Source organism: Saccostrea echinata, unplaced genomic scaffold (assembly GCF_033153115.1).
Source record: "Saccostrea echinata isolate AGI-Se365-2 ecotype Australia unplaced genomic scaffold, CSIRO_AGI_Sech_v1 ptg000054l, whole genome shotgun sequence".
NCBI lineage: Eukaryota > Metazoa > Mollusca > Bivalvia > Ostreida > Ostreidae > Saccostrea > Saccostrea echinata.
This window is the reverse complement of record NW_026889803.1, coordinates 47930050-47943164: the sequence shown is the minus strand read 5'-3', so window position 1 is coordinate 47943164 and position 13115 is coordinate 47930050. Positions and strand designations below refer to the sequence as shown.

At 31.2% G+C, this 13115-nt stretch overlaps 2 protein-coding genes across 3 annotated transcripts; both read left to right on the top strand.

Annotated features, from left to right (window-relative positions):
- The first annotated feature begins 1249 nt into the window (after nt 1-1249).
- Nucleotides 1250-12858, top strand: LOC133205708 (uncharacterized). Its single transcript, XM_061341568.1, has 5 exons — nt 1250-1428; nt 7453-7485; nt 9698-9730; nt 11355-11729; nt 12734-12858. Exons 1-5 carry the CDS (start codon nt 1363-1365, stop codon nt 12761-12763), a joined length of 537 nt encoding a protein of 178 aa, XP_061197552.1. The 5' UTR covers nt 1250-1362; the 3' UTR covers nt 12764-12858.
- Nucleotides 7889-9659, top strand: LOC133205709 (uncharacterized). 2 transcript variants are annotated; one of them, XM_061341570.1, is made up of 5 exons: nt 7889-8123; nt 8437-8499; nt 8602-8718; nt 9101-9181; nt 9286-9659. In XM_061341570.1, exons 2-5 carry the CDS (start codon nt 8491-8493, stop codon nt 9409-9411), a joined length of 333 nt encoding a protein of 110 aa, XP_061197554.1. In that variant the 5' UTR covers nt 7889-8123; nt 8437-8490; the 3' UTR covers nt 9412-9659. The 2 variants fall into 2 exon arrangements, with proteins under 2 accessions (XP_061197554.1, XP_061197553.1); XM_061341569.1 differs by lacking the exons at nt 7889-8123; nt 8437-8499 and having other exon boundaries at nt 8513-8718.
- Nucleotides 12859-13115: the final 257 nt, after the last annotated feature.

The window sequence follows — 13115 nt, the reverse complement described above, 5'->3', positions numbered from 1 at the left end:
TATCTGCATTAGAATTATACGATTTGGGGTCAATGAACAATGCATTAAAATCTAACTGTACAGAGACCTACTAATTTAAAGCCAAGATTACATTTCCTGAGAGACATGATCATATTTGTTCACATAAAGTAAGTATTACTCTTGCACTTTTAACAATAAAGAGGCGATGTTTTTTAAAAACTAATTCAACAGTTATGATCACTATGGATTAGATATTATATATAAAATTTCATTCGATTATATAAAATGCTTTTAAAAAAATTAAGATATATACAACATTAGGTTTTGTCTATCGCCGCATGGCAAGAATGCTACCGACGTCGTCATAACGTTACTTTTCGGTACTCATTTTCAGTTCATATTACCTTTGTATATCTTTGTAACCTCTCATGTGCTTCTTTTTAATAGTATTTACTGCCATTTTGCAATAAACTGTCTTGTTTTGAGCTGTAGTAATAGAATTATTTGAACTTTGTCCAATTGATATTTCTAAACCATTCCTTTTTACGTAAATCTTATGTATCATCAGAATCAAAATGAATGTCGAAGAGAAATGTCATAATGAGTCGAATATTCTTGCCGTGCGGCGATAGACAAGACCCAACATTGTGTGTATTTTAATATTTTATATAATATTGCACCCAGTATATATACCCGGTATATCTGAATGAAATTTTCGGGCAAAAGTCAAAATAGATAGAAGTATCAGTATAAAAAGTTTTGTTAATTCTTATTATAGTATTAAAGATTTTTAAAGACATTTCTTTTGGATTAACTATCCTTTTTCCTATTCATGCATCAATGTAAGCAGCTGCTTATTCAAAGATAACCCTTGTTGATGGAAGTAGAGCTTGAAATGAACCTATATAATGCCTGTGTTGAACACCGTTCATTTGGTTCTTTTTGTAGAACTCTCTTGATTGCTCTTACTAGTGTGTAATGAAGAGAGTGGACCAAACGTTATTTTAATGTCCATGTTTACACCTCGTGCTCAAATCACTATTGCAGGAGACCAAAAAAATCCAATCACTTATTTTGTTTAGTTGTCAAATATCCCATTTTGTGAAAACGTGGAAGCAGAAGAGATTGTTATTAAATGCTTAAACAGACATTGGAAATCATTATCGTGTTCCAGCCATAAGATCTGTATCGAGTTCCTGATTGGTCGTCTGCAATTAAATATTAATATGGCATTTCCATATAGATTTCAACATTGTCAAATTTGTCACGTGGTTAAATAATTTATGACGTCATTTTGAATTCTGAGGTGGGTGGTCAAGAAGTATTTGTCTGCTAGAAATTGCTTTGAGCTTCCAGAGGGTTACAACAGGCCAAGAGTGACAGACAGCAGCACACATAACCATGCTAGTGACCAGGATTACATCTTTTATACTTCTTTTTGTCCTGCTTTCAAACACAGAGGCAAAGGTAGGATTATCGTATTCTTATTTGTTTGTTATCTAGTTTTTGTAAGCAAATATAAGACTAGGTATCTTTCTCTGAATTTTCTTACAATATTTTTGGATTGCCTTTTTTAATCTTTAAAAATGACAGACAATTTATGTTAGGTGATACTGAGTTATAATAAGTGGTTTACTTATTGCCGGAAACTTTAGAAAATTTACCCAGAAAGGATTTAGTACTAAGATTGGTGTATAGATTTAAGTTTTAGATTTGCTTTAAAGAAATTTCATCTGCTAACGTTCTTATAGACATAATACATGCAACTGACGTTAGTTTATGCTAAACAACTAAATTTAATGTTATTTCTTAACGTATACATTGACATTTTGTTGTCTGACAGATGGTATTAACATTTAAAATGGCCATGATAACGATAATGCTATATATATTTTCTAGGTTTTATACTATTTACTTGCATTAGTTATAAATGCTCAAAATATCTAGTGACAATTAACTGTTATTGTACTTGATCTTATAATTTGATTTAAAAATATTCTCAGCAATTTTTTAAATATATGAATAACTTTTTGATCTTTAAATTCCAAAGTACATGTACTCGAAGTATTTGAGGAGAAATAGCCCTATGGTGTAATGTTCTAAGTATTCCTTAAAGGTTCAGGTAAAATGATGGCGTTATTTGCTCCTCATTCTTGAAAGAAAAAATACAATATGGAGATTCCTAAGGGCCTTGTGAGGAAGAAGCAGATTTAAATTATGGTTGGAAAGAAATAGATGTAAAGAATCATGCAATGATCTTGAAAGCAAGGATTACAACTGAAATGTGACTATGAACCTACTGATTTGGTTCCATGTATCGAAACCATTTGTTTCAAAGTCTTCACTTAGTCCCTGTCTTAACGTCATGGGGACTATGACAGTTTCAATATATCTTGGTATTAAGCAAGTATTACATGAACGTGATTATAGACTAATGACTTGAATGTCGGCTGGAGAGAAAGGTGATTGTCAACGGATAAACACTGTCCCTTAGACGAAGATGTATCTCAGATATAATTAGAATCTACGATCTCTAACGATGATTGCGTCCGATGCAAATGTTCTGCGATTAGCAAGCTAATCAAACAATTATAACCAATTTGCAAACACAGTTAAGATCTTTATTTCTAGCATTTATAATTAAATCTGCGAATTGATACCTTTATAGAATGGGAATTACGTTTCTTATCGATTGATTTTGAAAGTTAGATCACACATTTATTATCCTCTATCACACTCAGAATTTTTCAATCGTCCTATACACATTTTTAAATTGTATTTGATAGTATACTGTTATTTTTCTATTCTACATAATGACAAACTAATGCAAGTGTACGGGTGTAATAGGTATTATGAATCTTGTAATAATCACTTTGATCAATGTATGGACATCAGTATCTGATATGCAAATAACCCTGAACAGCCATACCATCTTGATATGGTGTTCTTCGTAGAGTGAAAAAATGTTTTGAAGATATCTTCATATGCTTCTTTCAAGAGATGATCTGTCATTTATCTGAAACAGTTACACATTTTATGTCTGATTTCTATTAATGCACGTGAACGTTTGGGAGCAATGAAATGTTTCTGGTAACTTGTCATTGCAAATTGAGATTCCAACACTGTTAACAGTTCTCGATAATAACGAATCCCTGCTACTGAAGTAGACTAATGGCCAAAGATATATGGTCTGTCTACTCAAAGACATTTTCCTAGCGTTTTTTTTTTTTTTTCTGAAGCGCGAACTGCAGTGACCTTAAACGTATTAAAATAAATCACATACTCGTCGCGTATAAGTCACGGGGGATTGGTCTTGAACACAAATAAGTATATAGGTGCAAAAATTCATATCATTTTTCAATTTTGCAAAAGATTTGAATTATTAGCATATGGTCTGTTAAATAAGACATTTTTCAATGTTCTTTTTGTCTGTTTGTTTCATTCTGACTCCGGTGCATTATAAAAAAAAAAAACATATTTGTGATGGTTAATCTATGACAACGTTCTTATTTAGTTTGAACGGTTGGGAAAGATACATGTATAATCATACACCAACAAGAATAACTAAACAGAATGAACTACAAAATATTTAGATTCCACCTATATTCAAAAAATATTCAAAGTCACATGTATTATAGATTGATAATTAGGAAGTTAGTTCCATTAAAGTTTTAAGACTTTAAAGATAATAATGCCTGTATTGATATTCCTATAGATTTAATACAAAAAATGGCACAGATCTGAATGATCAGAATAGTTTGATTTTATGTGAAATATCAAATAGCTATACTTTATGATAGTAGGTATAGAATGTGAAGCATAGAAAATAGGATAATTTATCATTAGTACGAAATGACTTCATATATGAAGATGTTGGAATGATCCATAGCTAAAAGCCAATTTCAAATAAACCTATAACAAGTCAACCGATCTCATTGTTTGATTCACATCGTCATAATCTCTTGATTAAAATGAATTATTTCTTTCCCCGGTAACAGTAAAGCAAATCAATGGATTTTCAATAATCAACTCCTTTTTCTTCATTAGAAGACATGGAAAATGAAAGTCTTAACAATACATCATGCCCCAGAGCAAATATCTTTGTAAAAGGTTTAATTGCAATGCATTCTCGAAAACCTGGACAGAATGCTATTCAAAATTTAAAGCACATTAAATCAAGCTCACTATTAAAATCGAATTTAACAAGACTCCGGGGATACTCAGATGAAATTGCAGTTTATTAATTTTCCTTCCCCAGTATATTAATTCCCAAGCTTGATGTTATGCTAAGCCCTCAGGAAATTTATTGTTATAATTGCTATATACAGATCTTAATCTGTACTGTTAAATCATAGATTTCTACTTTCTTTGTACAAATGTGGAGTAGCAGTACAACTCTTTGTTGATTAATGACGGGGTCGTTAAATAGAGGGAGTGCCCCAAATAATTTTGCTACTAAATTCTATAGAAATCAAAGATAATTTATAGATGTGTCCCCTCAAAAATATCTGATGACTCCCTTTTTTCTTTAGCTTGCTTGTCAAAAATTCCTGTTAGGTTGTGCCCCCCCCCCTCCTCTTCCGACTTGAAAAAGCTTCGTACGGGCCTTAACAAACTGCTATGTGGTTAATGACGTAGCTTAACTCTTCCATTTTAAAAGTTGATTTTTTTTAGTTATTGTATCAATTGGCAGATGCCGATATCATCCTTGTGACTAAAGTGAATCTTTACTCGCGTAGTCATGAATCTTAGAGTTACTTGAGACTAGCAGTTCTTCAACAAGTAATGAATAACGTCAACAATGTTTAGAGATCCTTTCATAGCCACTCAAGATAAGAGACGATTATAATTTGGATCATTGTAACTGTTTAATCATCACTTAAATATAATCAAAATATTTCTTCAGTCTTCAATAAAAACTTGACATCTTGGAATCATAGTTTAGATTTTCAAGAATGCTACATTTACTTTCAGGATCAAGTTAATCAATTAAACTTTTTACAAGAATTTCTAGTGCACGAAGCATGGTGTGGGTCAAGAAAGTCTATTTCTAAATCTGAATACTTGAGAAGTTGATGCCCACACTTCAACAGCATATAAATACAAAATCATTGGTTTAACAAATTCGATGGGGGGAAAATACACAAATAAAAATTACTATGCGCTTTAAAAATAATAGTTATTGATCATTTTAATCAAAGGTTTGTTATGTTAACAATGGTGTATCAACTTTCCCTGACAGTTAATAATTTCTTTAAACTCAACTGAGCAATGGATCGAACATGGGGTATCATGAAAAATAAGGTATTCGATAAAGGTAGAGAAGTGATTAAAATTCTCCTCCAGTGCAGAATATGGGTAAATAGATGAAGTTTCTAATACTTTAGGGAAAATCGATAATTGTGTTAGTTTATTGAAACATGGTGTTTAGTGCCGGGATAAAGCTTTGGATAACCGATGTTTTGTTCTCACACCTACAATTTGTATTAATTGTGTTGAAATTGCCGGAAAAGTTCAAAGTCTTTGTTCACAAAATTTATGAATAATATATATATTAATATAAAAGACTTTAAAACAAACATCTTACAGTTTTTCAGAATTGCATCCGCTATCCAAATTACTATTATGCTAAACAATTCCACTTAACCTACTGTTAACATGGTTAACTGAATGAGGAATTTTCTTTAAACAAATTGCTGGACATTCTTAATACATATCATTTGTAAACCACCAACAAAATATTGACGATACTTTTTGCAATATTTATTTTGATAATAAATAATATTTAAATAAAATTTACGGCATCTGTGTCATATTGTAAGTACAAAATTTACAGCTGTCACCCGGTAAATAGCAAAATTACTATATGACATTTTTACATAATTGCTATCACATTTATATACCATTTATTTACAAATTTACAAAGATTAACTTGATTTCTTTTTAAATTTAAATTCATACTAAATAGTTGAATTCACACTGAAATACATGTAATTGTGTTGTAGAAATAAGTTTGCTATATTACTGTTATAATAATAATAATGTTGAAGGATTTGAAAAATACGAACACCATTTACCCATTCCTAAGGTATGAACTTATTCAAAAACGCTGTTTCAACAGAACTTAATAATTAAATATCGAACTATGATCAGAAAGTAAAACATACGACCGGTCACAATAGCCTAGTGGTAGGGTGTTCGCTTAGTAATCGGGTGGCCCAGGTTCGATTCTTCTTCGCCGCGCTGTGTCAAACCTAATACCTAGGTCACATTAAAGCCGATGGTCGGGCGACCAAGAAGTGAAAGTCACGGGTCTTTCGAATGACATCTTAAAAACCGAGGTCCCGTGTCACAGTAGGCGTTGGCACGATAAAGAATCCTCACTGTTCAATGGTCCTGAGTGCAGAGTATAGGTCTTAATTTGAAGTCCTTCACCGGTACATGATGACGTCTCGATATGAGTGAAAAATTCTCGAATGAGACGTAAAACAACAATCAATCAACCAATCAATTCTCTATATGCGTTTTATAAAGTTTATAAAGAATAAACCATGTTTAATGTCTGTGAGTTCTGATGAAAAAGAAATGTCTGAAACTAATTTTGTATTCATTACTTTTTGTTCTGTACGGACGCCGACAAGAATTGAGGTGTTTAAAATGGAAATTTTGTGTAGACAGTTGTTATCTACTTATCATGGACGTTCAACCCGTGATGAGATATCTTTGAAACCTGTAGAAAAAACTTTAGTTCTTCTCACGACGTGACAATGAAATATGATTTTAGAACCGCCAACTTTTCAGAACTATCACCACTTCCTTAAAAAAACAAGCAAGGTTAGCATCCTTTCCGCTCCATCAGTATACTAGTGGCGATAATTGGCAAGAACATTTTGTCATTAAGAGACGGCAAAGACAATTCTCTTAAGAATCCTGGCTAATGTTGACGTGGACTTACCAAAGCTTTTTACACTTTTCGGTGATAAAAAGGCGCGGGATTCTCTGGAGTGTTGCACTTCAACAAATCACATTAAATTCATGTTTTAACTAACGTCTCACTGACAAATGATTGTTCTAAATTGAAAGTTCTTGTTAAAGCTGAAAGTTCTTGTTAAAGATGATTCCATTTAAAAAGATATCGGTAGTTTATTTATGATTGTCCTTTTCTCCCGCCTGAATAAGAAAATGTGAAAGAGATGTACCCAGCTATTTCAGGATACATATATGTCCATCTAAATATAAAGATCATCTACGAAAACGGAAGTCTTCGTTTAGAATATCTTGTTTGCTGGACATATATTTTTAATTTTTCTAAACATTAATACATTTCGATATGGCCAGTATACACGTATCTTACCCGATACCCTCCTTGCCTATTAGCTTATGTTCTATAAACTGTTGATGTATTGTATATTTTTATGTACTTGAATATTATTTGGATATAATATATTTTTTAGATTATTTTCAAAACTAATTATAGTCCTTTTATTTCAGCCAACATCAACTCTACGACAAAAGCGCGCACCAGTAAGTAAACTTTTACTCATATTAAACTTCTGTATGAATATGATTTGTTTATTGGGAACAGACTTCAAACATATTCAAAATTATTTCAATGAGAGTTTATTAGAAGGTTGTATTTTAAAAAAGAAGTGAACAAGTTACATTTGCTGAAAAATTAAAAAAAAAAAAAAAAAACAAAAAAAAACAAAAAAAAACATGCATTTAGTGAGAAAAAAAATAGATACACTGTTTTACTCTGAATTTATGTATTTACTTTTAGAAAAAAAGTTATATAATTTCTGTTTACGAATTTAGAGTTGTCATTTTTATGTACATGTACAGAAAGAAAAAAAACTTAACTACATATCGATTTTAAACTCATTTTTATGCATTGTATAGCATATTATGAATTGGTGTTTAGAAGCCTCAAGTCACTGTAATTTCTGTTTGAATCTCATTTGCTTATGACAGCTCTATTTGCAATCCCTCTGTTAGGGAATCATTTAGTTGTGTTAGCCAGAAGACGCCTATGTCTGACTAGCATCTACAAATGCACACACATCAGTCTTGTTTGAAAATCGGGTTTTCATTACAAATAACCTGTGCATGACGTCCTTTCACAGAGATATCAGTTCCCGCGCTTGGGAAGGTCGCAAGAATATGTAGGTTTATCAGAGGGTAACTTACGCACAGCGCATGCTCAATGAAATTTTCTATTAATTTTCTTTATATTGCTTATTTATATTCTATTTTAGCTTTTTTTTTTATAAAAACATTTTTCTTTTGTATTTACGAAACATTTTACAATCGAGGGATTTTAATGCTTTTTATTTCCATCAATTATTCAACATATCTTTAAACTTGATTAAAAAATACTTAATAGAAAGCCAGTACATGTAAATTTTACTTTTATTAAATTCCTTTGATATAAATAGCATTGTTAACAAAGAATTTTATCTACTCCGTGTTACACAGAAAGTTAACAAGAGACCTTTACAATTTCCACGCTTGGGTGGAAAGAGATCCACTATGCCAACGGTACGTGAGGCATACTCTAAAGATGTCATTTCTAGACAAAAATAGAACGTTTATTTCTAAATAAATATATCAATGAACATGTATCTTTTGTACAACTTTCAGAATTTCGACACTTACCCAGAATCTAATGTTGAAGAAATTCTTCCAGTTTTAAACGATGATTTATTAGATATTTTACAAATGGGCCAAAATGACTTAACATCCCATCAGGTAGATCAGGTAACTCTGCACAATAAAGGCGCACTCATGTCAAAAATTGCATGGATATGCTCTCTTCCTTGGCTGTTGTGAAGTAAGCAAATGTTTTGTAAAATTTCTTCACTGAAGCATTTAAGCTTTCCTGCGTAAATTCTCTATCTCCTGTCTGACGCCATCTTGATCGCCATTCCTTTCAATGAACTTCCGCCCTCTTTTCACCCTTCAGATGTTGAACATCAATGCATGCAGTTGAAATAAATAAGGTAATTTATGTAAATAAATATTATTAGATAAAAAAAGAAAAAAAAGTTTCTGAATCCTAAGTTAGAGATGAATAATAGCAGTTAAAAGTAAAATTTTAAATGGAAGGTATACTCATTTTTTATGACAACTGTGTTTTAAGGGTGTTTATGTGAATAAAAGGAAAATCCAGTTTCCAAGGCTGGGACGAAAGCGAAGTCTGACAGACAGCAAAGGCAGAATTGTAAGAATTATATAATGTTTTGGATGTATAATACCCCTTGACAGAATTTCAGGAAAGTGCTCTCAAAATAAAAATATTAATCGAAATATGTTAAAAAATTTCAGAGAGAGTATGCAGAGAAAATGATAAAGTCGGCAGATGCTCAAGTCGATCGAAACGTTCTTCGGAAACTTAAAGACTTACTGAACACAGACAGTGACAACCAAGCAGATGAAGTTATCATAATTTAAAAAGGGGGACTAAATAGTCTCATATACATCTGAAGACTAAACACTATTGATACCAGTCCGAGATTATTCTGTTTTTTTAAGTACTACAAATATGTATTCAGAAAAAAAAATTGAAGAGGACTGTTTTGAATGTACAAAGCTGTAATTATTTTTTTCTAAATAAAATCTTTAAAACTACATTGTTTGTTTTATTACCTTTTGTTATGTGTCAATGGCCAGGGACTGTCGCAAGATACAGTACTTATGATTACTTACCATTTACTTATGAAATATTTTGTTTTTCCAGAAATATTTTTATTTCCCACGTATGGGCCGATCGGTGAGTAGTTCATATTATAAATGACTGTTTTCTGTCAATAATAGTCAGCTTTATGATATTCATTTAAAGCTTCTGTTCAGATTTAGTTTTGATATATACATTCATCTTTTGGTTTTTCATAGAGGTATGTAGATCTAGAAAACTATAAAAAGTTTTAATTCTATGCTTGATATGTCTAGGTTACAAAACTTTATACATGCATTGTTTTTCGTTTGTCCGTGATGAATGCTTTCAAAATATATTCTTACATATCTCACACGATAGATTTTCAATGAATTATGTTACACAAGAAAAAAAATTATGTGGAAAATTTATTGGAAAATTCTGATTTATGACTTTTTCAACCAAGATTACAGTTTTTGGAAATATTCGGTTACTATTATGAAAGATACATGTAATGATAGGGGAAAAATCAGTAATACCGAAGTCAAAATATTTAACATGTCAGGAATACACGGAACCCCATGAATAGTTGATATGAATACGACTCTGATTTTTCTAGTGACAATGTCATTCCCGATTTCCCAGACGTGCTATATCAAGAAACCGACAACAGCAGATTAATGAGGACATCTTATTGAGTTTATGCATGATTTGTAGCAAGTTCCCACGGGTGGGGATGAAACAACAAATGATCACTATCTAGTCTTCTAACATATACCTATTTAATTTCAGTTTTGTTTCCTTCAAAGTCCTAAGAATATTGATCATGTAGTTTGTATATAATTATGCACATTGCGTTCTTTCTGTCTTATTTTACCTTTGGGGCGTTGATCTGAGGCTCTAGTAAATAACGATCTACAGTGTATGAGAAACAGTGCTTATCATAAGATGTGAGATGTATAATATGTTGATCTATAGCGTTGTTAAGAATAGAGATGAAAGTGCCAGATTAAAATTGATAAATGTACAATTATTTGTAGGTAATATGGTAATATTACCGGTTTTGTAAGGGCTGATCGTGTGTTTTATTTTCTCATCAAATAATAATAAGAGTCCTATTTCCTAAGCTGTTCTTTTTAAGTAATTAAACACTTCAGCAATGTGGTTTAATTCCATTTGTAAATTTATAAGGCTTTTTATTTTACTGTTACCCATTGCTCAAAAGCTGTGTAATAACTTAATACTGTACAATAATCAAGTTTGTTGATAAAAAGAAAACCGTTATCTGGATTTATTTAATCAAACGAAGGTTTCCTATTTCAGATTTTAATGCAGATAGCAAAAAGGCGAAGAGTTTTTATATGTTTAGTAGTTTTATTCAAATTGATGCAATAATTGTTACAATTTAGTTGACATTCATGGCCAAAGCTAAAAGGTTTCGATCTGAGTTTGCAATTTCAGATTCAGTGCCACAAAATGTGTTTTTGTGATTGGAGTACTTGTTTTGCTATGTACTTTATTATTGAAATTAGATAGCTGAACTGTTCTTTTTATTTAATCAATAAGTTATGGAAGCAATTAGATCAGTGAAATGATAATCAGGTAAGGAAACAGTATTACAAAAAAATATTTCAAAGATAAACGGAAATTGATAGTACCTTTATCTGTTCAACTTGTTATTGAATTGGATAACAAACAAATATATCAAAAAAAAAAAAATCTTTAATGTATCGTTTTGTAGGCATTTTATTTCCCACGAATGGGCAGGAATAATGTCCCACACCCAAATCAACATTATCCTCTAATGAGTAGGAATGAAGAATCACAAAATCAAGACCTAGACGCCATTAACATGCTGACAAATAACGACCTGTATGGTCAGCCAACCCCATACAAACATAATCTGCCAATGGGCAAAAGTCAAATACTACCAAGTCAGGGTGACGACAGCATGCCGGGGGATATCTGCTGTTCTGCTGGTGTATCCCGTGTTTGGGGCCTCAAAGATCCCGAGCCTCGCCATCTATGCTCAGCTAAAAAATGCTGTCTTGGACTGACATCAAAAGTTTATGTCGCCTCCGATTTAACTGTTTATGAACTATGTGTATCTGATTCGGTAAGAAAACCAAAGTGATAATTGAAGCATTTTTCTCTGCTTACATACTGTATGTCTTCAGAATGTCCAATTTATCAATAACTTTACTTTCAAGGAAAATCTCGATTATGCAACCTTTGTAGAAACAATGATACTCATAATTTCAAAAACACTTTTTTCCAATATAATTCTTTAGTTTTTTCAGTGATATTTTAGTCAAACTATAGAAAAGTAAGCAAACTAAAACACATTCATATTGAATATGTTCAAACAACACTATCCTCCCAAAATTTTTCTTAAAATAAAATTTGATTTTAAGAATAATTGAAAATAGTGATACCAACAAATTGAATTTTCAAATAAAAATTTTTGGGATTACTATACTATGTTAAATTACATGTAATAAAGATAAATAGTTGTGCATACAGCTGTGATATTTGTTCTATTAATTCCAAGCCTCTTATACTGTGGTGATTTGGAGGGGGAAATTCCTACAGGAAAGTCTGTCAGGGACTTCTTTTTCATTTAACATTTTCATTTTAACTATGTAGTTTAATTATTTGAATTCAGGGGAAAAATCAATGAATTTCTCATATCGGAGGTTATAAAAGGATAATATTGTTTTAAAGTGTTCTCAAGAGCCAATGGGTTGAAAAATTGAATGAAAGCGTTCTTATGAAAATTAGTCTATTTTGTCTCGAAATTGATTGCCACGGTAATTATGGGACAAGGGCATGGGTGCAATTTTTAAATACATTTATACTCTTATGAATGTACAATTTATAATGTTCCTCTTAAACTCATAACCCAACCCCCCCCCAAAAAAAAATACTTTTTAAAAAATGTTTATCTAAAACATTCATAATGCATACATAGGTACTGAAAATGATAAGCTTAATTGTAAATAAAAATGTTCTAAAATGTAACGTTTCTAAATATAAAGAGAAATAGAAGGTTGCAATGCATCTCTCTCTCTTTCTCTCTCTCTTTCTAAATGAATACACATTTTCTTTTCCTCATTGTAGGCTGAGCAACCATTAGAGTCCAAGAGTTAATGGAAAGCCAAATCTTCTTGATATTGACAATTTAATTATGTACCATTTATGTTATAATTTTACAGTGAAATAAATTTGTATATTTGATTATATAATAGATTTTTTGTCTTCAACATTGCATATTGACTGAGCCTTAATTTCTGATTAAGATAGTCGTCAAGTCTATGGTGATTTTCGCGGAAAATAAGCAGAATCCTAAATCCCAATATTCATTAATTACATTTTCTTCCATAAAAATTTAGAAGATGAATCATATTTAGAATCGATAACATATCAGCAAGCTGCAAGAGGAAAAGTAGACTTAAACATTATAAACATATACGACATTTATAAATAACTGAAAAAAAGAAAT

Excerpts from the sequence above, each read along its gene's own strand:
- LOC133205708 (XM_061341568.1), top strand. The coding sequence starts at position 1,363 with ATGCTAGTGACCAGGATTACATCTTTTATACTTCTTTTTGTCCTGCTT. Across the intron at positions 1,429-7,452 it reads TTTCAAACACAGAGGCAAAG|CCAACATCAACTCTACGACA; the intron begins GTAGGATTATCG and ends CTTTTATTTCAG. Across the intron at positions 7,486-9,697 it reads TACGACAAAAGCGCGCACCA|AAATATTTTTATTTCCCACG; the intron begins GTAAGTAAACTT and ends TTGTTTTTCCAG.
- LOC133205709 (XM_061341569.1), top strand. The coding sequence starts at position 8,572 with ATGAACATGTATCTTTTGTACAACTTTCAGAATTTCGACACTTACCCA. Across the intron at positions 8,719-9,100 it reads CATCCCATCAGGTAGATCAG|GGTGTTTATGTGAATAAAAG; the intron begins GTAACTCTGCAC and ends CTGTGTTTTAAG. Across the intron at positions 9,182-9,285 it reads CAGACAGCAAAGGCAGAATT|AGAGAGTATGCAGAGAAAAT; the intron begins GTAAGAATTATA and ends AAAAAATTTCAG.